General features: G+C 47.0%; 1 protein-coding gene and 1 long non-coding RNA gene across 2 annotated transcripts; both read right to left on the reverse strand.

Moving 5' to 3' along the window:
* Window positions 1–1,024: 1,024 nt before the first annotated feature.
* Oli (basic helix-loop-helix family member olig) lies at window positions 1,025–3,730 on the reverse strand. Its single transcript, XM_076386709.1, has 5 exons — window positions 3,256–3,730; window positions 2,943–3,162; window positions 2,413–2,651; window positions 2,081–2,304; window positions 1,025–1,979 (listed from the first exon to the last, which is right to left on the reverse strand). Exons 2-5 carry the CDS (start codon window positions 3,078–3,080, stop codon window positions 1,750–1,752), a joined length of 831 nt encoding a protein of 276 aa, XP_076242824.1. The 5' UTR covers window positions 3,081–3,162; window positions 3,256–3,730; the 3' UTR covers window positions 1,025–1,749.
* An 18,441-nt stretch (window positions 3,731–22,171) lies between these two features.
* Window positions 22,172–22,653, reverse strand: LOC143184593 (uncharacterized). Its single transcript, XR_013002786.1, has 2 exons — window positions 22,541–22,653; window positions 22,172–22,465 (listed from the first exon to the last, which is right to left on the reverse strand). It is a non-coding gene; the product is annotated as an uncharacterized LOC143184593 (long non-coding RNA).
* Window positions 22,654–22,941: the final 288 nt, after the last annotated feature.

Raw genomic sequence — 22,941 nt, forward strand, 5'->3', positions numbered from 1 at the left:
GGAGTCGCTTAGCGATTTTTCGAGGCGATCTTTTGGCGCGTTCGGGAAGAACACGAGGGAGGAATTGAATTGATGGTTCCTCGCGCGGTCGCTGAGGTGGCGCCACCGATCGGTTGGAGTTGTGGCTTGGCTAATGATTGTTTCCTTTTTTTGCGATAGGATTTTTGAGAATATGCAGTAAACAGTGATTGAGCGATTAACTGGTGAGTGAGAAACACTTCTTTAGACGATATTGGGGTTTTGTCGGTGGAACAGAATGAGAGGTCGTTTCGTCTGCTCTAGACAGTCATGGCGGTAATATGAAAGATTTTGTTTGCCGTGAAGAATGTTTGTTGAGTAAATTTATGCACTTCCGATATCTTCGAGGCGATTAGAGGAAAGACGACAGGTTCTGCGATGAACTTGTGTGCCTCGTTGCACGAAAATAGACAACGAGGTCGTTTTCGCGAAGAGATCGGGAGCTTGTAAGTTATTGCGTTTCAGAAATTGTTTATCGACGCGCTCTCACGTATTAAAACTGTGTTGCACGAACGCTCTGAGAGAATACCAATTATTGTACACTCTACGCCAATTGCGATTTTCAATTTTCAATTTATACATATATAAACCAATACACAGTGATATTACAATAATGTTAAATGTAAATAAACAAATAACAACTGTGATTTTCAATTAGAGCGTCCGTTCGATTTGTAAATTTCTTAAATAGATTTTATTCGAGCACTAAACAGTGATATCTACACTCTACAACAAACATTTCCGTCTGTTCACCTGTCGCTAGTAATATTCGCGGGTTTTATTGTTATTTAACGACCACCGCCACTAGAAATCCCATATAAATACGAATCGTTATTGCTTGCCTGTTGAACGGTGTCGTTAAATTTTTGCAACCTTCCCTCATGGGGCTTTATCGAAGGGCGAGGGTTCGAAACTCGATAAAATACATCGATTACTAATCTACAGAATCTCGTCCTTCGATATTTTACCAATTCTCGCGAAGAAACCGTGGACAAATCCTTGGCACATCGTAGTAAACTCTTAATAAACGCGTTATGTATATAAATAAGTTATACAATCGATGGCTCAATTCGAATTATTAAATATATATATATATATATATATAATCTATATATATTATGTATATGAATATTTAAGATCTGTATGACTAGAATATAATATATATATAATATCTCGACATGTATCACATGCTATATTGACTATCGCGTTGCAGGACGGGATTTGGAAGTTTTATTCCTCACCCTCGCACCATTTCTCTCTCTGGTAGTTCTTGTTATAAATAAAGTGAAAACGTTTCAGAAACTCGCCTATTCAGGTCGTTCTTAGGAATCGACTTCCGTTCACCAGAGACAGAAACGTGCTTTCACTTATTGCTGTATCAGTAGTCGAAGACTTAACACTTAATTTTAATAGTACTTTCATAAAACTTTCATCGTAGGAGCGTAAAACCGCGTATTGACTCATTGTATATCGAACGTGTTAATCCTTCTAATACTTTCATGGTTCACCAACAAGTTCGTAACTTACAAGCTAAGATCCTCCACCTACTCTATCATCTTACTTTAGATCGTTAAATCCCACTGTAGATCAATCATCCCCCACTATACTCAACCTCTCTCGCTATATGACTTTCTACCTTCCTCCCTCTATCATGTTACACGACTATAGCCTCAGTAAGAAATCCCCCGATAAAAGTGAATTTGATTCTCGTTTAAACAAAGCCTCTATTCCTTAATTCGACTCTCCGCTGGTCACAGCGCCATCTGTCGGAGGTCCTCCCGCCGTGACGCCCTGAGGATCGCCGGCAGGAAGTCCTTGCATGTCCTGCACACCTTGGAACAGTTTACCTGGGAACCCATGCAGGAGGTCGTAGGAGACAGGTGTGGGTGGCAAGGCTGTGGTGTGGGCGTGCGGCGACTGCAGAACGGCTATCACTCTTCTTAGCTCCTCTAGAGCGTTCCCTGCGCGGAGGAAGCAATTAGTGAGTGAAGAATCAAGCTTCGGAATCGAGTTCTAGAAACTGAGGAGTCTCGAGGTTCGATTTGAATTTACTAAATTTTACCCTGCATGAGAATGTAATTCTTCGCCAAAAGGAGCGTGGCAATCTTGGATAATTTTCTCACGGACGGACTGTGGGCATAGGGGATGACGGATCTAAGTTCGTCAAGAGCGTCGTTCAAATCGTGCATCCTTCTGCGCTCCCTCGCGTTTATATTCAGTCGCATGCTTTTGCCTTGCCTCGTGGTCTTCGACTTTGATGGGCAGTTCAGTCTTGACGCCCCTGGTCTATGGGCAGTAGAATACTCTTCATATTTGTTTTATTAAGTTTCGAGAAAGAAAGTTGATGGATGTCAGACTTTGGGGGATTTAATTGTCGAGAAGATTTGCTTATACCTTTCATGGTCAGGTCTGTTCTCGTCGGACAGAGCGCTCGAAGAAGCATGTGGTTGGGGCTGTTGCTGAAAATAGAAGCCACCGAGGCCGACAGCACCCAAGGGAGTCCTCCTTCCAGGTGCACTTTGAGGGTGCTCCGATGAGTAGCCAGCTGGAGGGGCTGAGACGCTGGGATGGGACGCTCCTGGCACTGAGTACATGGACTCCAGCGACGCCGTCGACTGTGGGGGTAGCGGATGCTGCAGAGAACAGGTATATTATTCACAAGGCTAATTATCAAAATACTTGAGAGTTAGGATGATAACTTTCAGTTTCTGTGATACTGTGATCATTACTTATTACTTCGTAACCTTTTCTTTTATTTTGTTACCATGTTGATAGAAGATATATCTATCTATGTATTATACTTTTGGAAACGAGATACAGAGCAATAAAACATTATGTTAAATTCAGACCTATTAGACTACTTTTGTAAATTCTACGAGAGACTCAATATTTAGATTCAATATTTTGTTCCTGTTGATACCCACAGAGGCACGGTGCTCCCAGGCCCATGTGGGATGCGAGGCGGACCGCTGCCAGGATCCTTGCTGCAGGTGCGCTTCCGGAAGTCCCTCCCTCCTGTCGTCATCCTCCGTCGAGCTGCTCTCACCATCATAGGACCTCATGTCTCGAACGATTCCCGTATCAGCTTCAAGCCCGCTTTCCCTTCACTTCCGTCCGACTCTACGAGTCCAGCCTCACAGGTAACTTCCCGAGAGATACAAAAACTCAATTATCATTCTTCACGCGGGGGTAGTATCATCGACAGGTGCAGTAATCGATAGCGACCGCGACACTTACCCAAAAATTTCTTTCCGCCTCCTATCATGCACGGCGCAGGATCCCCCGAGTGCAGCGAGGATCAGCAAAATTTTTTGCGCACCACCATGTAGCAGGCCATTCCTCCAATGGATTCCTCTTGGGCTCCTTGATAATAGCGATGCAATTGTAGCGATTGCTTCTATTTCAATTATTTCCTCTTCAATTAGTGTGTCTTCGCTAGCAATTTTGGTGGACGTAAATAAATCACTGTTTACGAGGGTAGACGACGCTAATCACAGCCATGTTCAATTCGCGCTAGCGACTCAGTGGGCCTGGCTGTCCATGTCCACCTTCGACCAGCCACTGTCTTTCTCACCTTAATTGTTCAACTCGATCGCGTGCTGTGCTGCCCATTAACGATGTCTTCTTTCTTTCTCATCGCACGAGCCGATACACGTTTCTTCTTAATGAAATTATCGCGCACAGACAGGACACCAAGCGAAACACGCACGCGTCTATTGTTCACCGACGGCCTGCGCGTAGGGTGCACCCCGTGCAACCCCAAATGTAGTTCCAGTCGCCTCCGACAGGACGAGGCAGCGTCGGGACAGGGATGCTGGCCTGGACCAACGACTGGCGAACCCTGGTGAACGTTACACCAAGTTCCAGATGAGATGCTGCATCTGCTTCTTACCATCTGGATAGGTCGATGCCCAGATGGATCGGGAAGGCCGCCTACCGAGGGTGCAACTCTGTTTTTTGCACTGTGGCAGGGATGCTTCCTTCAGGGTGGCTTCATTTAGCGATACTAGCTGCTGATATTACTTCACCACTATTTTCAGTAGCTTAATATCTAGCTCAGACATAACTCAGTTAATTGAGGACAGTGAAAATGAATAACCCTTTCAAAGTTTTCTACTTTAGGACAGAATTAATCCCCTAAAGCGACTATTAATATTCAAAATCACGTTTAAGTAATCCCCCGATCGAAAATTCATCGAAAATTCATGAAGCTATTAAAAGTATCTCCAATCTTCGTCCCTTATCTTTTCTTGAAAGATGTTTCTTGAGCCTCCAGTGGACAGAAACGAATCCAGGAAATGTATTTCGTCGTCGATACCGAGGGAAAGAAAAGAAGGGCCGCGGGAAATTGCATAAATGGTAGGGGAGTGGATGGGAGCGGAAATGCAGCGCAGAGTGCATCGACGAGGAGGCTCGACGTGTAACGTTGCAGATCAATTTTACGAACAGAGCGATGGGGTACGAAATAACGACGGATCGACGGATGACACGTTCTATCTCGTGCGTTATATCTGACCGTGGGCATAATAACGCTCGAAATCAAAACCGACTACGCGCACCGCCCTGCCATATTGTTCGCTGCATCTGTCATGTGCATGGCGTGCACAGGGGGTTGTCATTCGCAACGAACACGTTTCGTCGAAAACTCTGTATCGGCCGCCTTTGCGCCGCTAACAATGGGAATTTTTCGCACTGGCGAAAATATTTTTTTTCCTCTCGTTCCGGCCGCGCTCGTGTTTTCATTTTAATTAACACCGAACCAAGGCTGCGTTCCATGGAGGGCTGGATTTTCGGGAGGTCTTTTGTATCCGTTACGTTGGACATCCACGTTAAAAATAACATTGGAAATCGATGCATTCGTAGTTTATTATCTTTGCAACCTGCGCGAAAATATTGCAGCGCTAGATTGTTCACACTTTTAATGCAGTTTTAAGTACCTTCTCCTTGAGGCATATTAATATCGATTTTGAAAAGTAGAGAGGAAGGATTTGCCTCTGAGACTGTCTATACTGTAATAAGAGAGATTTTCTTGTGGATACGCATCTGAAATTTCGACGACGTCACACTTGGCAGCGGACCATATGCAAAAGAGATCTACGGAGCTGAGGTTTTTTTCGTGGAAAGGAACTCTGCGCGATTCTAGGGGGTAGAATATCTTGGTTATTGATTTAGAAAGAATCTAATTTGAGAAATGTTTGAGAATTGATAGATTTAGTATTAGGTATGTTCTTTTAGAAACAGTCTATGCTAGAATATCGAACACTGGTGATTCCCCCGGGTCTGATTCATACGATTCATTCCTTGTAGCAGAAATAGTGGCTGGTGGAGAGGGGTTAGTTTTAGTTCTGCCCGAAGTGTTTACTGTACGCAATCCGGCATAATGTTGCAGGCTCTCGACTCCTCTTGCTCTCAAGCGGGTGAATCTTTGGCACAGAAATTGGGGGAGGGTAACACAGAGAAGCCTAGAATTGTTTAAGAAGGCGCACCCTCATCGAACTTCCCTCACTACCCCTATATTCGCGAAATCTCTGCCGCTGCCTCCACCAAAAAAGTAACAAGCACATTGAAGAATACTAAAATTAAGATACCCCAAGATCGAATTGTTTCCCCCTAAATTTCGGTTCAGCGATCGCAGCGAATAGAGCAGAATTTATGTCCTGGCGAGCACACTCGATAAATTCTGCACGGCGGGCTCCCCATTCGTGGCGAAATAAATACAGAATCTTTCTAGGTCGAGCACCCGAGCTACGTCTATCGAGCTCCTTCCCAACGGTGGCTAATCACGCATGAGGAACCGTCGACTCGATCCTCGAGCTTACATAACGTTCCCAGCAATTATACCTCGGTCCCAGGGCCAGATTCGAAGCAACAACAGCAAGAAGCAGCCCAGTAAATACATGGGGTCAGAGGGGAGTAGGTGTGCCTTAGGCAGACAAGATTATTTCCGCGGGGCAAAAGGAAAAACTGCACACATACGTGTCGAAGAACCCGGAAGGAGCGATTCTACGTGCGCGCGGCTGGAAAAAGGATCTTTCGCGTACGCCCACATAGAACCTTTCGCTCGCGAGATCCGCGGGGCTGCGAGGGGGTGGGAGAGAGAAAGAGTTCGTTTAACACCTATAGATCGACCTGGTGAAGACGGAGAGGCGAAGGAACGGGGCAGAAGGAAAAGGGAGAGAGAGGCGCGCAGAAACGCTGGGTTCGTACGGGGGTGGTTTTCGGTGCGAGGGGCCGATCCGCGAGCGGTGGAAAGTCCTGAGGGATGAGGGAGGAGGTTGCCAAGGCAACGCTCTGCCAGCCTCGGCTTACTTTAGCTCCGCTCGTGCACTCGGATCAATACAGCATCACAGAGCTCCCGGACCAAACACACACCCCCTCGACACCCGGCCACCCCCACCGACCAGCCACCCCTTCGCCAGTTATGCCTCTCTCTCTTTCTCTCTCCCCCTCTGGCCATGCTCCTTGGCTACCCTTCGCCTCATCTCGTCTTTTTCCCACCGTCTCGGCTTCGTCCTCTCACCCCTCGCCCCTTCTTTCTTCGCTGAATGTACGCGCCTCTCCCCTTTCGGGGGGGCTCTGTCTCGCCGTCTCTCTCGCCCCTCGCGACTCTCCCTCTCTAGCCACCCTGCTTCTGTCCGGCGCGGGATCTCGGTACAGCGATCGCAAAAATTATCGCGCCGTTTTCGGTGGGTCATCCTTGAAAACAATAACTCACTCGCTTGCACCACGGGCGCGGTTAATTAGCGATTTAATGAGGGAAGGAAATATCCTTGACGAGTGGAAGGCGATGGGATATCGCTGCGTTCTGAATTGTAGTCGTTAGAGGTGGTTGGGGGATGTTTTTGCTGGTTGTCGGGTTGTTAATATTTTTTTAAGATTTTTTGTTTTACTGAAGGCAACATGGATGAGGGTTTTAAGTAGAGATGGATCTTCTTGAATTTTTTTATTGGGGTGTGAGTTATATGTTGATGTTCGGGGACTGAAATGTTGAATATGTGAGTTAATTAAGATAGCAGAATATGTAAATTAAAGATAGATACAGATTTAGCAACACTAACATTTAGAAAATGATAGTATAAAATCTGAGGTACATTATATGGAAGAAGGTAAAGGGTACTGTACCTACTTTTCATGATAGTGTTTTACAATCAATTCTACCATTATTACAAAGATATAATGAACACGATAATCTTCATAAGCCTTTAACTCAGTTACTCAACATCAATTCATTACTCCCTAAACAAGTTAAACTTTAAAGTATACCTACTTAAAACTAAGTTTAATTACAACTTAAAAACCACTACTCCAAACACTATCCTCTATACTTTCTTTCACAGAACGCTTAATATTTTGATTCCAAATTTGATAATAAATTATCTTCCTTCCTCAAAAGAAGCTTTTACTACCCAATCCATCACTCACGATAGTTTCACTTTCAACCATTCTCTCTGCTCTTCCTCCAGCAGTTGTCGAAAACGAAGCTAGCCGTCTGACATTAGGGAGACTATTCTTTCCTCGCAGCTGGCATGAGAAGAGCCCAACTAGTTTCATCAAACCGAATTCGACATATTCAATCATCAACAATTCTCCCAATCCCAAAGGACCTCCCAGGGCGTCGATCTGAGTGCCATAAAAATCTTCCAATAATCTTAGAAACCTTCAAATAAAACCTTACTTCCTATCAATAGTATCAATCCAGACAGCTCCTTTAGAATTCTCCCAATAGAGTAGAACCTCCTTCATCCGAACACCTCAAGGGACAAGGCAGTTCTGATAATGGAGGTCCACTTGCAACCCCAATACATCTCATTAGTTCGGATAATAGGGGTGAGTAGAATGTTAAGTAAAAACTCGTTCATGTAAAGGGAGAGAGAGTTTCACTGTAAGGTTCTATTATAAGGTTCTATTGTAAGGTTCTACTGTAAATGCACCGCGATGTTAACGAAAAAATATTCCCTCACCGTCGGTCGTTCACATCGCGGTGTTCCCCGATCGATCGACATCCTCGTCATCCTGAAATATCATTTCCTCTCGTGTTTAATTATTTTCGCGCGGCTCGGTCACAAACCCCCTCGCCCATTCGTCTCATTCAAATTCGTCTCGACGTCCCCCCGAAATCGCGACCAACGACCATTCCTCCGGTACTTCGGTACGTCGAAGTGTATAAATTGCACCACGCCGTCCGTGCATCGAGGCTCGTTCTTCGTTAATGCGCTCCTTGGCAGCGTGACGCACGATGGCCGTCGGATGAGCAAATTCAATCGGACTGATCATTTCGGTTTTATACCGTCGAAAGCACGCGACGGATGTAAATCACTCGGAACAAACGCTTCGCCGCTCCATTTTCGCCCGTTTTATCTCACTGAGTCATCGCGCGGCCTCCGCCTTCTCGCTCCCAGCGAATTAAGAGCAGCGAACAGCGAGGAGAAACAAAACAGGTTCGTCTCTATACGCCGACATCCCTGACGCTTCACCTTTCCCTATCCCCCCCTCCCTGTCAGCAATGTGGAATTAGAGTTTTGAACTTAATTAACGTGACATCACGGTGAATAGGAAGACGAGGGGGTGGGAGTGGTAATGAGGCGAGCTCAGTCAGGGCTTCATTTTCACTTTCTTCCCGCCATAATTTCGTCACGTCTAACGGCGCTTCTTATTTCCTTCGGTTTCCAGAAATTAATTACGGAAACAAGAGCCCCGCGCGGCGGGATCGACGATCTTGCTGGTGGTACAGGCGGGAGTAATTAGAGCGGCGATAAGTGGAAGGAAAGAGGTGGAGCGATCGCAGGTGGGTGGCCATCGCGGTGGACCGAGGTAAAAGGTCATCGTGGACGTCGAGCGGGTTAATTGATGACTCCTGGCTGCGGCTGGTCGCGTCTTCGACCGATGCGAATTTCCCATGGAAACTTCGGCCCGAGATCATAACTGCGTGAAATCGGAGTGCTAAACCGCATCAGCGCTGGGAACTTGGCGCATAGAAACTTAGATTAATTCGCATCTCTGCGGAAGGATGTTTTCACTGGAAAGATGGAGTTCATTTCGCCACCCCCTCCCCTCTAAACTTTACTCCAGAGCGTGGACTGGGAAAAACAACCCCCTCCGAGCTCGTTCCGCGGGATAAAAGGTTCCAGAATGATATTCGAAATTCAGTGGACGATTAAAACGAACGCTCGGGGAGCGTACCTTGATTATGATCAATGAACACCCCCGCAAGAGGATCCTCGGAGGTGGGAGAGGATCACTGACGTAACCAATAGAGCTCCTTCGCAAGTTTGCCATGGAAAACACAAGGAGACACCCTTTCCATCATCTCGCTCGTAAATTCATCGGGGATAAGGGGGTGAAAGAGGACTCGCAACGGGTGCCAAAAAAGAACTTCTCGCTCGGCTCGAAGATTAACGAAGAGGAGGAAGATTAACTGACGCTTTTCTACGCCGCCTGCCCCTCGTCCTCTCCTTACGTCTCCGTGCCCCGAGGGCCGTGTCATCTGGAGAAATAATGGCGGCCACCACAGGATCAAAGGCTAATCGGAATCTCTTGTATCGTTCTGATTCCTGAGACTGGGGAAGAGGAATGGACCAGAAAGTGCTTGAAGGGATAAAAATGATTGGAAAACGACAGTCAAGGTAATCGTTATTGATTGATTTATTTACTGGCTTGATAATTACTTCTGATGGTCACGAGTTTGAAGTTCCTTATCAGGTCTTATCATAGTGGGTAATAATATAAGAAATTACTTATTGTTACCAGAAAGGGAAGACTTAGAAAGGAAAAGTCCTCTAATTCTTTAAGAGTATCAAGAATCAAGAAAAAAGTTATTCCAATTATTCCACTAAAAATAAGTAACTCCATTATTACCTACTTCATAAAACGTCATCAAACTTGTAACCACTAATGCACGCGAGCAAACGAGAAGGAAAAAGCACAGTAATAATTAAAGCATGCCCGAGGTACCACTCTCAAAAACACAGACACAGAGAATAATTCCACCTCAGCACTCCAAACGGTGCTTCCCCACCCCCCAAATTTGCATCATCCAGCGACACCCCAGTTCAGACCATCAAAAGTATCCAAGAGAGCTCCAGACCTAATCAAACACCATCCCAAGCGTCTTCCCGCGCGTCTTCCAAGACCGCCGTTCACCCGGAGCCCGTTCGACGTCCAGCCTCGCGATCCGTCATCTTTCCCCCTTTTTACAAGGGACGCGTCGTTTTTCCTTCGGCCCGCGTAAAAGCGACGAGAAGTGTCGAAAATAAAAGGAAGGCTCGCGTGGACGGGGAGGAGGTGAAACAGTGGCCGTTCGAGAGCGGGACGAGGACAAAAGAGACCGCCGGAAGAGAGGGGCAGAGGGGTGGGAGGTGGGGCGGGGGTGGGGCAGGAAACAAGAGGAGCAGGAAGAACGGCACAAATGAAATTTAATAAAATTTCAAGCCCGCTGGTCGGACCGTACACAGAGGGCTGCCGGGTCCGTTGGCGGTCACCATGGAGACGCAGCTTCCCGCTCCCCGTGACGTCACTGCTCCATCGATCTGCAACCCCTCTATGGTTATCGCCACCGCTGTACTCCGCGCCCACCACCACCATCCCCGATGCCATCACCACCACCAACCACTCGCCCGTCCGTGAACGGCCCTTCACGCTCTTCTCCCCTCACCCACGTCCACAAACAACACCCACGGTCCACGGACGAGGGTGCACGCGCGCCGACGTGGTCGTGCACGCAGACGAGCTCGGGAACGGATACTCACGCAGCAGCCACGGTAGTACGCATTGGGGAAAGTGAGTAACCTTGCCTGGCTGGCTGGCGTACACCTTTCGCCTACCTTCAGGTGAGGGTGGAGCCGCGAAGATGAACGCTCTCTGTACAGAGAGCAGAGAGAGGGAGAAAGAGAGAGAGAGAGAGAGAGAGAGAGAGAGAGAAAGAGAGATAGAAGCCCTTATTTCTGCGATTCGTCCGGTGCACCCTTCGCCGGATCGCATTATCGATCGATGGTTGGGCGTGAAAGGGGCAAAGGGCTCCGACGCGACACCCCTCGCCCCCCTCGCCTGGACCCCTCTATGTTTCGCTTCCTCTTTTTCCGCGCTCTCTGCCATCGATGACTCTTCCTCTTCTTGCCTAGAACCTGGCCGTCCTCCCTCCAGGCAACATTGTTCATTTTATTTCTTAGTCCCGGCCGAAAGCACCGCCGTTTAATTAAATCCGAGTCGCGGTGAAAAGAGGGTGGCGCGGGCTCGTGTCCTGACCCTTAGACGCCCAGCGACGCCGCGCGGGAACACGTGGTTCGGCTCGGGGATGTTTTCCACCGGCGAATTAAATTAGCAGGACGCTCACCGTGGAGAGTGGTAATTGGTATTGTTGTGTCGCGAGCTTGTTTCGCTTGGTCGGCTGAGTTTACTGCGAGTGGAAATCTGGCGAGCGGGAGAGTACAGGTTCCTATTCTGAGTCGAGGGAAAAGTATTATTGGATTTATTTCGAGAAATGTAATTTTAATGTAATTGGGAGGAGGATGGAAGTTTTGTCTCCCTGGTTAGAAGACTTGTAAATAGTCGAGCTTATAACACTTAAAAATTATAGTTCAAATTTAGTAAAGGAGTAGTTATAGAATTTTTTTAGTCACTCGTGAGTTGCTCATTTATTTTGTAATTGTATAATACTCTAACAATACCTAATCTATCAATTATTCAGTTTATATATTTCCATTTCGTGTCTATAGTTTAACTCTGGTAGATATAATCCCTGGAAAATCCTAAAGTAAAGGGTTACTGAAGAACATTAGATCAGCATCCCTCTGATAACAATGCATATATCCAGAAAACTATATCCATTCATTTCTAAAGGAGAATCTGTAGGTACACACAGTGTTGGCCTCGCTTTGATCCATTCTCCCGCTAATTATTCCATATAGGCATAGAGAGGATCTCCAACAAATGGAAACCTAATGAATTAAGCCGACCATCCCAGCCCGTTGATGATTCCTCCAACCGTGCTCTCTCCAATTTCATTAAAAACTCGTCGCGTCCTTCTCCGTCGCTTTACGCCGCTTATAGCCCCGTTAATCGAATCCACGGTTAAGCGCGCAATTTATATGGAACACGACAGAGTTCCTCGATTCCATTTTTTTCCCCTCGTCTCTTATATCTCTCTAGAGAGATCCAACGTCGAAACACGCGATAAATGTCCCCGCCCCTCGCCGTCTCATCACGCAGTTTTTCACGGAGAATGCCATTTACGTACATCGTTGCCTTCGATACCATCCGAGGGTCATTATCACAAGCACACAAAGAAAGTGATTCCATCCTTATCCACCCCCTCTCCTGTCTGTAAACCAGACTGTCTAACGATAAATCTGACCTATGACCGAATTCGGAGACACTGACAGTGTCCAACCAGTGTCTGTGCTGTATTATTATAAAGAAAGACGTTGCTTGAGAGACCCTCGAGAAAGAGGGGAGCGAGTCGAGTGGCCAAGGGGTTGAATCGCATCTCCCCGAATTTAAATTGGAACGTTCGAATTCCCACGAGCGGATCGACGAAGTTGTCAAGGGTTGACCGTCCGTCGCACCTGTTCCGAAATAGAGACAGGAAAGGGTGCAGAGGGTCAGGGGCGAGAGGGGATGTCGTCTTGTAGCGTTTACACGCGTTCAGGGGTGGAAGAGGTAGGCGTCGTTTCCTCGAGTGTTTTTCTTTGCCACACAGACCGCGAGGATACGCGCTTCTGCCGATTCGAGGGGCCAGCAGGCAGCCTACAGCTGATCCCAAATTTTATCACCCCCTGTGACCAATCAGGAGGTCGGTGTCCTGCACACGACAGAGCTAGACAGTGTGACGCCAGTCGTCCCGACGGATTTTCACCCTCGGAACGAACTCGACTGCGCGAAGCCCCTCTTCCCTGGTCCACGACCTCCACTGTCTCTCTTCATCCCCTTTGCCCACCCCCTCTGCTGCTCTCGTCGAGGGAGATCGCTGATCGCGGCTACGTACTGTGACCGAGAAACCACGTCCACCGAGGAAACAGAAGCACGCCACTGGGATTTTTCGATCTGCTTTTCCAATTTCTTCCACACCCCCACGCCCTCGTCGTCCTGTAGGCTGACACTTTTATTAGCTGGGAAACGGCTCGAATAATGTTTGAAATGCTTGGGCAGTAGGCGGGGTGTTCTACTGTATCACATGGTGGATGAATAACTCTTTTGTCTCTGACACTGCGATCCTTGATTCTCTTTTATGTGGATCGTTGCGTTGCTACTGCGGAGGTGGCCGAGAATAAGTTCAAGTTACAGATGGGTTATAGGGACACGTGCGGTATCATATGACTTATTCACTTCTTGCTTTTATTCACTTTTAGCTTAGATATTAAAGAGTAGGATATTTAAGTATCTAATTTAGACTTGAATAATCCAAAATTTTAAGATTTAAATATTTCTAAATTCGAAAATTTGAAATGGGGGCTTAAAAATTTGAAACTTTGAATATTTAAATACTTGAATATTAACGAATTTAGAGGGGTAAAATATAAAATCGATAATGTCGTAGGAGCAAAAAAGAAACTAATGGAGATGTCACACGTAACTATTCCTACGCATGTTTGTATTATCGAACCCAGAAGGTATCGCAAACTTATCACGAACAGAAATCCATAATTGGCCGATTCCATCCCCCCTCGCTATAAATCACAAATACATTACAAAAGGCCAATATAGCGATTCCATTTCCGCGAACAATGGTACGCTTCCACGTTAACCGTCTCAGGAACGCCATACGGCTCGCGTTACCCGATTCTTCAGGCTCATTACACTCGGTCCGCGAGTTTCTCGCGTTCTCATGGCGAGTCGGTGGTCGATCGGGGCCCCAGAATTTTATCGATTCCCCAAAGGACGGGCTCCGAATGCAGCCTTGACAGTCGGTATCGGTTGTCCACGTCGGCTGGGGAGGGATAGGTGTATGGGAACCACCAAAATTGGAAAGGCAATAAGGGTGTACCGAGGGTGCACCTCGAGCGGCTCATAGGGGTTGCCTAGCGACCCCAGCATCCCGGCTCTCTTTCTTCTCTTCAGCGAGCCTCTCTTTCCCTACCAATCCCCCTATTTACTGGCTCGTGCTGCCATCGTCCCCCTTCACCCTCCTTCCACCCCCCAGCGCTGCGTCCTCGTCCCCCCGAGCAGGCATCTCCCTCTGTCTTCCATCCCCTCGGTTCCTTCTCGTTCGCGTGTCCGTCTCTCGAAATACCGATGCCCTCCTCCTCCTCCCTCCCTCCCCCCGTTACGCTGTTTTCCACCACCACCCTCGCTACCACCGTTACCGCGTACACCCCTTTTTTTCCTCCGTTGTTTCTTTTTCTCCCTGATCTCTTTTCCATTCGGCGATCCGTAGTACTCTTCCGTAGGCTCTTGCTCCCCACCCAGCCAACGATCGTCCAGCATCCCTACTCTCGCGACCCTCGCAGACCATTTTCCCTCCTCTTCCTTTTTCTTCTTGCGTTCCCCTTCCTTCCGACGAGTGGCAGCTTCCTCGTCGGTTTTCCCTGTCTTTTCACTCCGCGACGGAACCAGGAATAGGCACCCCCTCCTCGTCCCTCCTCCCTCGCCGCGCTGTTCGGCCACCCTACGAGAGGGGGGCCCCCCGCGGCGGAAGCCAGCCCCGCCGCCCTCGCAAGGAGGCCGTGGCCCGAATTCTATCGACCCACGGTGTGTACCTACTATCAACAGCCTTCAGCTTCATTCACCCGCCCAAAAGATCCGGTTAAGAGATTGCGTACGCACACAGAAGACCCGGGCACGTGTTTTTGTTTTTGCGACGCCGCTGCCCGGCTTCCTCGAACCCCTGAATAGTCAAGCTTCCGGTTACCACCGCTGTGGATCGCCGTTTCGCGATGGACTTGCGATTGGACCTGGGTGAGGTGAGAGGAAACAGTTGACTGGGGATCCTTGATCGGGTGAACACGGTACAGGTTCAGGCTTCGAGGTGAGAGGGTTACTTTGATAGAGGTTCGGTGGTCGCTGAGGAGTTTGGAATGGAGAAGACGATTATGACGTCGAATGAATCTACTTGTCTAGGTCTTGAAATTATTCTAACATTCACAATAGATTATCTTTAGAATGGCTTCATTAGATAGTAAGGAGAATAGGATCTAACAAAATAATAGTTTTTTAAACGGTATCTCTAAATACAATTCTAGTAGAAATTTCCCCATTTACAGTTTTATTAATATTTTTACATTTGTGCGTATAACTGAACTGCCAACAATATTTAGAATCAAGTCTAGTCTGAATATGATAATTCTACCTCTAATTCGACAAAATTTTGAAATTGGTATTTCAGACCCTCCTGTGGAAATGAGCTCTATGTCCTCTCTCGAAAAGAGGGGATACCACAAACTCACCCCCTTTTCATATCACACAGGTTTATTTTAAATGCATCAGTATTTCCCAATTTCGCAAAAATTAGAGAAACCGTGATTCCGTGTAAATCAGAAAATATGAAATTTTTTCAACCATGGTCGCGCACGAAATGCTCGAGCCCTTTTAATAATGAATCGCGACATCCAATATTAGCCTCTAATGGTAGTTTCGTGGGACAGGTAATTTTCACGTCATGGACGCTCAAAACGCGAGACCATCGAGCGTGATGTGTTCGGTGAAAAGAGTATGACAAGCTGAAGAATAAAAAGAAAGAAGGGAAAACGTAAAGTGTAGCGAGAATGAAACGTATCCATAAGATCACGTGGGTGTTCGAAATTGGTGAAAACGTCGGCCAATTCCCTTTCAGAATGGCAATCATCACCTTTACCAGCGTCGATAACGCTCGTCGCTTCGGGCAATTTAATTCAAACATAAAAAATAATCCCTTTGATGATAGGCAGTGGTCGACTGGAACAGAGCCAGCGGTCACGGTGAACCCTGCTCAGTGACCAATCTCTATTTTTGCGCGATACCTTTGGCCAAAAATTTTGTTTTCTGGTTGCCACGGTGAAAACACTCGTTGCGCGACAAGTGAAACGCATACTCTAAATTCACGAATAAAATCTCGTAGATTTCAATCTTCTCAACATGACTAAAAACTATAACTATCTTTAAATTTAAGGTACTCAAGTGTTTAGTCTTAAATCATTTTTATTTACAATATCATCATATTGTATCACGATTACAATATCATCAGATTGAATAAATAGAAATTAAATTGAAATCTATAAAATTACAAAAATTATAAAGTGGAATTATCGCCAAAAAATATTTCTCTTTTCTAATAAAGATTAGAGTATAGAACATACTTGAAATGAATAAATTTGTTAATTATTCTATTAGACTATCCCTCATCATTAGATAATATTATCAAAATATTATCGTTAGATAATATAGCATTTCGAGCGCCAATGTTAGTGTTGCCCTGGGAGAGTGATCCCAGGTTGACAGTTGCACCTTTGTTGACCTATCATCAACGTTCTGATCCTCGGGGCACACAAATCCCGCTTGCTCTCCGCAGGAGTCACGAGGATTCTGCTTCTCTAACAGCAGGCGGCTATTAGACAGCCGCACTACCTACGACACTCGTTCACCGATGACCTCCAGCCTTCAGTTTTATGGCCCCCGAGGTCCCTTTTCTCTGGGATTCGATTTTCTCGAATCGACGCCGACAACCGTATGAGATTGAGATAATCCTGGCGATCGTGATTCACTTCGCCCCAGAAAGGCAAAGTAACTTGGTTGTTGCGTAGATTTCTTTATCGCCTATGCCATTTAAATACGACGAAGTTCGCAAACTTCTATTAGAATTCCATTCTGTGTACCTAACTTTCAATTCTCAATTTTATTTTGTACTAAACAGCTAACAATGGCTGTAGAAGATATTCGTCTGTTTAAAAAGTAGATTTGTGAACTCTTCTTTTGTAATCAGGCGTGGTCTGACTACAAACTGTCTAATACTACTTTCCACGTAGAAAAACTCCATGTGCTCTTTATGCAAGATTATATAATCTCTACAGTCATTATTGCTCTTTTAATTAAACCATGTATCGGAAAAATGAACGTTCGCTTTCGATATCCACGCAGCCATTAACCCCGTCTTTCGTAGCAATTAGACCACGTCATTAAAAATAAGTACCTACTCTCTTGTATTTGTTAAGAATTCCTGAAAATTCGAACCGCCTGATATTAATATTTAATGGAACGTTTTGTGCCACCGAATTCGCTCACTCCCTGGCTTCGCGTGTTCTCGCTTTACACAGTGGCCATGTCAACTACCAGTTACTTGGCCAGTGTAGTGCTCGACCAATATGCTCACATATTCATGACAGGTGACGCGGTCGTGCGTCTCCAAGTGCACGCGTGTACGCGATGCAATTTTCCGCGCATCGGTGGTTAATAAAGCATTAAAGGGAGCGCCACTGCTGAACCCTCGTACAGTAACGAAGTGCTATTGTGACTCTAAACAATGTTACCCTCATTGGAGGAAATCCTTATGTCCAAGGCCATTGATTAGTCTCTCACTGAGAAATTAGTGGAGGTTTAGTGAAGTTTAATCATTCACTGGAAATCTAATTTCTTCTGAAACATGTTTACAAGTCTTAAAGTATAGTAAAGAATAGATATAAGAAACCCTATTACTTGAGAAGATTTTTCGTATACATATTTACCCCCCACTTAAATCTGTCGAACCACTTAAACCCTCCACCCTTCGCCCAAAAGCCTTACAATTACAAAAAACAATCCCACCTCACCTCACCACCTTCCAAATCAAAAACCACCCCCAAAATGGACCTCCTCGCCGCTGGCATCGCGATTGATCACAGGAACTCGTATCGCAGCAGCATTAATTTCATCGCAACGTTCGATTCGAGGCAACGTCGTTCACGAGCAATCGGTCGTCCCGCTAATTGCCGATCAATTTTCCAATTTCCGCGGCGTTGTCGCGCGACGGGGAGAAAAACGGTCGCGCGCCCCAGCCCGCGGGACAGACTTATTACCGCGAGACAAAGGTTCGCGTCCGCTTGATACGCGGGAGGAACCGCGGATGGGAAAAAGGAGCGGAAGCGGGAGGAAAAGCGGGAGGGCTTCCCTTCCTCGGCGGCCTCGTCTCCGACAGGAAAAGAACTTTTCGAACTCGAAGGATGGCGACGCCCACGAGGGGGGCGGCGGGGGGCGAGGATGATTATTAGAGTAGGGACGATCGGCGGGAGGAAGCGAACGGAACTTAGATTTTCTCCCGTCGACGTCGGTTCGGCTCCGTGGAGCGCGTGTGAGCTTAATTGATATTAGAAAGTTGAGGAAAGGCAGGGAGGAAGTAGGGCGGAACGAGCCGTTAAAAATGTAGTGGATGGCAAACTTCGGCTGGTCGGCTCTTGTTTGTTCTCGATGGAAATCGCCTCGGGTTTGTTAGCCACTTGTCGTGGAACGAAGCGATGCCTAGGCTCTCGGGTCTTGCTGGGCTGAGAGCTGGAATGTCTTGTGTTCTTGATACACGAGTGACCAAAGGGGCTAAAATACAGTAGTGTTCATTGAAATTACGCCACCTTACAGATATCAGTGCTGCTGGTTTAAACCTTTAACAGCATCATAAAATTGCAAATTTTGGTAAAAAAAGTACATGGTTTTTTGTTCTTTAAAATACTTGTGTATAAAATACATATTTATTAATATTCAACTACATATTTAGCGAAAAAAATAAGAAATGATAATTCTCAAGGTTCCCTCAGGTCCAAACCATACACTTAAGGGTTAAATCTTGCTCTTTATAATTACCTTCATATTCAACAAATATCTACTATTTTTTAGCGACTGTTGCAATTTAATTGGTCACTATTGTAATCAGCAATAGTGTTCCCAGTTCCTTATATTTGTCAGGCCAGTCAGTCTACCCCATATTCTTCTTATTAACAAACTTGACTCCACCACCCTTTTTCTCAAGGACTGCCATCGTATGCTTAATTACCCATAAAAATTAATTTACGTGAAGCAATTTTCCACCCTCGAGAAAAGTCTACTTTCTATACGATTGGTATTTACGTGTCCTTTACCTGTTGGCACGGAAATGGATTTCAATTCCCCCTCCTACGCCCCTCATCGTTTCCTTCGAGTTTTCTGCGGCGAGGAGGAAGAAAGAGTCGCTAATAATGCGCTCGCGCGAGGATATCGAGAGAGCAAGAAACGGAAATGGCGCGACGTAAACGAGTCGTTTCGCTTTCCCGCGTACAAAGGGCGCCAGGGGGTGGTGGGAAGGAATGGGGAAGGAGATCAAAGTCAATTTTTTCGCCTCGAGCCCAATGGAGAAATAATCCTGTGAAGGGTCTCACTCCTCCCTCTGGATACTTGCCCGCGCGAGACGAAGCTTCTCGCGTTGAACAAAAAACTTTGACAAAGGATCTCGCCTCGTGCCACATGAGGACGACTTTTTCTGAGAATCAAGGTAGAAAGAATGTTCGTCGAAGAAGTATTTTTTTCTGCAAGAACAAATGGGAAATGGAGTAACAGGGAAGTAATAAAAGACTTGTGAAGTGAAGAAAAATTCGATTTTTAAAAGTGTTCAAAACTTTGTTAGGTATTCTGTACATGGTATGTCAAAGTAGTATTGTCGTGTTGTAGTTAGTGTCTAATTTTTGTGGCATTTCATATCTTGATTTTATCACGAAGATAGGAATAGAGAGAAGGCCTCTGAGCCACATTGTAGTACCTATTGGAGAATAAACCCTAGAATCAACCCTATGCATTTTTATGCATCTAAGCATCAGAAATGTGTACGTACACAATTTTTATATAGGAACCCTATACTTTCCTCCCTCATCCTCCTCTCACTACGACCCCTCGACCTCCCGAAAATCCTCCCAAAAACGCATCACTATCGTCATTTCCCCCGTTCCTCTCCCAAGCATCGTACAATCGGCCCAGGTCCTTCCCCAATGGGAGGCGAGCTCAGGAGGCACAGTATTCTCCGTAGTAGACCTTGCACCCCGAAACTCACCCCTACGCGGGCAGAATCCGAAGGTACCCGACGAAAACACCGACTCGATTCTCGTTTCTGGGTGACTCGTGGCTGCGAGAAGAATGACGTGCAGAATCGCGGGACAAAGCGAGAGCGAGCCGCGGGAACGTAGGAACAGAGAAACACATTACGCTCCTACGTGGACTGGGGCTCCAGCGGAAAGGGTGCCTCGTGCAGAAGAAGGAAGCATACGCCATCGAGTCCAGCGAAAGAGAGACGAGGGACCAGGAAGGAAGGAAGCTGGGAAGAACGTCGAGGCGTGAAAGAGACAGCAACCTTCTGAGTTTCAGCAACCCTCCGCCTGAAGGTTGCCCGCTGGAAGGAGGCTGCACGCCCTTGAACAAAGACGGGCAACAGGAGCGTCACGACGTGCATCCCCCGCGAACAGAGACGAACTCGAGGCATAGGGTCAGGGGGTGGGTCGGGGCGCCGCGGGGTGGGCGACGATACGAGGCTCGATTTTCTGGGTGACGCTTGCGCGACTCGCGTCAAATCGCGCTCGCGCCATCCAGCCAACCACCACCAGCAACCGACGGGCCACCACCTCCGCGCGAGGCGGGCAGCGAGAGCCGACGGCAGAGAAACGGCTGGCAACCACCATCAGTGCGATCACGAGCATCGCCAACCCCGCGTCTCGTCGTGGAAAATGCGCGGCAGGGGTGGAAAAGGGCCGACGACGAGGGTTGCGTGCTCCCTGGCTGGCTGGCCGTCGGTTTTCGGGCACAGACACCGCCGCCTGTCCGCGACGAGCCCGCGCCGACGCTCTCGCTGCTGGAGGGGAGGCTCCAGAGCCGGCATCCCACGTTCCAGGGTGGAAACCGGCGTCGAGGTGTGGTGGGGGATCCCAGAGAGGGCTAAAACGAGAGACGGCTTGGTGGGAGGGAGAACAGTCGATCCCTGGGACACCAGCAGGGGGACAGGGGTTGATATCGAGGGGCAGGGCTAGGTGGGCGAAGACGGAGAGGGCGCAGTGGTCCCGCGACCATCAAACCAACAACACCGTCCCGACACAAAACGACGCATCCTGCTGCGCCCCCTTCTTCTTCTTCTCTGCCGCCGCTTCTTCTTCTTCGTCCACACGTCCTGCTCCGACCAAGTTGGACACGTCCACCGAGAGATACGTCCTCGACGCGGTTCGAACCTGACAGGCTACTCGACGATGGATTTCGAAATGACTGGGAGAAGGATTCCTTTGTCTGGACCTGATCCAAAGGGTTTGGGGTTCTTTCGGTGATCCACGGTGGAGGATCGAAGAGACGTGGGACGAGGATCCAGGGGAGTTTGGAGGGATGGAGTTCCTTGCAAGGTAATATATTTCAGGGTTCTTCAAGGTCAGGCTTTTTCGGGGTAAACGGCTCGATTGTTATAGGAGTGTTTTCGACGGTTTGGATCACGATCGAGGGTGGAAATGATTTTGTAAGTAGTGGTCATTGTGGATGTTATTGCCGGTACGTAATCTTACGTTTTGCATCTGTGTGTCTGATGGTTCAAGGTTATGCGGGGAAGAGGAGTGACGTTCACGGAGTTCAGGGTCAGCGATGATGCGCCCCGAGCCTTTTTCGAGATACCTGAGGCGTAGTTTGTTTTCGTGGGAAGTATGGATCAGTGATAATTAAAAATTGTAATGGGGTGGTAACTTTGTTAATATAGAGACTTATAGTTTTGATTATTTGACAAATTTAGAGCCACTGTCTTGAAAGGATTTAGTAGCACAAATAGTAATTATGAAACATAGTTTTCTGGAACGAACTGTAACATTTCTATCTTAGGGTGAAGTTGCATCATCGGGAGAAACGAGATGGCATATGGTCAACTATAAATTTCGACAGATACTAGGATCTACGTTGCATAGAGTCGCCATATGTTCTACGCCGAATGCTCGCTCGAAGCGTAAAATTAGTTTTGGGAAGATTGTCCCTCTCTGAATGTGAAAGGTCACTGCTCTGTACTCGCAAGAACGGTATTTCTAAATATGTGAATAAATAATTGAAGGTAGATAATTATTTCTAAAATCATTTATTCTAGCTCTGAGATTAGACTGTTATTTAGACTACTACTTAAGTTATTACTTGCTAACGAATTTCTTTTGATTCTTCCTCTCGGTCCCGTTTAACGTCCCTCGATCTCGCAGCGCCGCGAGGCCTCCCGACTTCTCTGACACCCGGTAGACAAAGGTGTTCCCCTATTCCGCGTAAGTACATTACGGTGTGTACTGTTGTTTTATCAGTAGTGCAGGATCGCCATGGCTACGAAGTATGAATAAGCCGTTGCCGGCACGTCGCCGCTAGCTGCCTAATTACCATTTTCGTAATTTTCTGTCACGAACCTGACTTCCAGCCGCCATCCGAAGTCTGCCCTCGATCGCGCCGGAAGTCCCTCGAAGGGCGAGAAAAATCCCTCGGCCACTCCAAATCCAATCCCTTCTCCACGATACGACACAAAATCCAACGAACTCGAGCCAACTGAAATCAGCTGAAACTACTCCAAACTCCATCTTGACACAATTTAACTGAAGTATAGTCACTTCGACACAAATTACACTATTCAGACTACCCCCAAGCAATCTCCAACCTCCATCTCGACACGATTTTCCATAGAAACTAAAGTGTAGTCACCTCGAAACAAATTACACCCCTAATTGCCCCGAGAGCGTGCTCGAGGCTCGAACAATGCCTGAACTTATCGAACTGTCAATATGTGATCAGCTGACGAACCTGGCGGAGGGTTTCGCAGCGGCCTCCTATTTATAACCACCGATCGTTGCTCGACGACTCGATTACGCTGAAAAAAAAAAAAAAAAATTCAACGTCCCCCACTTAACAACCGTTCACCCTCCGAGTCAGCTGTGCCTTCCCTCGAAAACTGTTTTCCATCGCCACCCTTTTTCCCTGTCTCAGCCTTGGACATATTCTGACGAGTCCACGACGATAGAAGAAACCCTACTGTTCCCATGG

The sequence above is a fragment of the Calliopsis andreniformis genome, chromosome 10 (genome assembly GCF_051401765.1).
Source record: "Calliopsis andreniformis isolate RMS-2024a chromosome 10, iyCalAndr_principal, whole genome shotgun sequence".
Classification (NCBI taxonomy): Eukaryota; Metazoa; Arthropoda; class Insecta; order Hymenoptera; family Andrenidae; genus Calliopsis; species Calliopsis andreniformis.

Coding starts and splice junctions, on each gene's coding strand:
- Oli (XM_076386709.1), bottom strand. CDS start 3,080: ATGAGGTCCTATGATGGTGAGAGCAGCTCGACGGAGGATGACGACAGG. Junction 2,652..2,942: donor CCTGGGAGCACCGTGCCTCT/GTGGGTATCAAC, acceptor TGTTCTCTGCAG/CATCCGCTACCCCCACAGTC. Junction 1,980..2,080: donor GAATTACATTCTCATGCAGG/GTAAAATTTAGT, acceptor TCCTCCGCGCAG/GGAACGCTCTAGAGGAGCTA.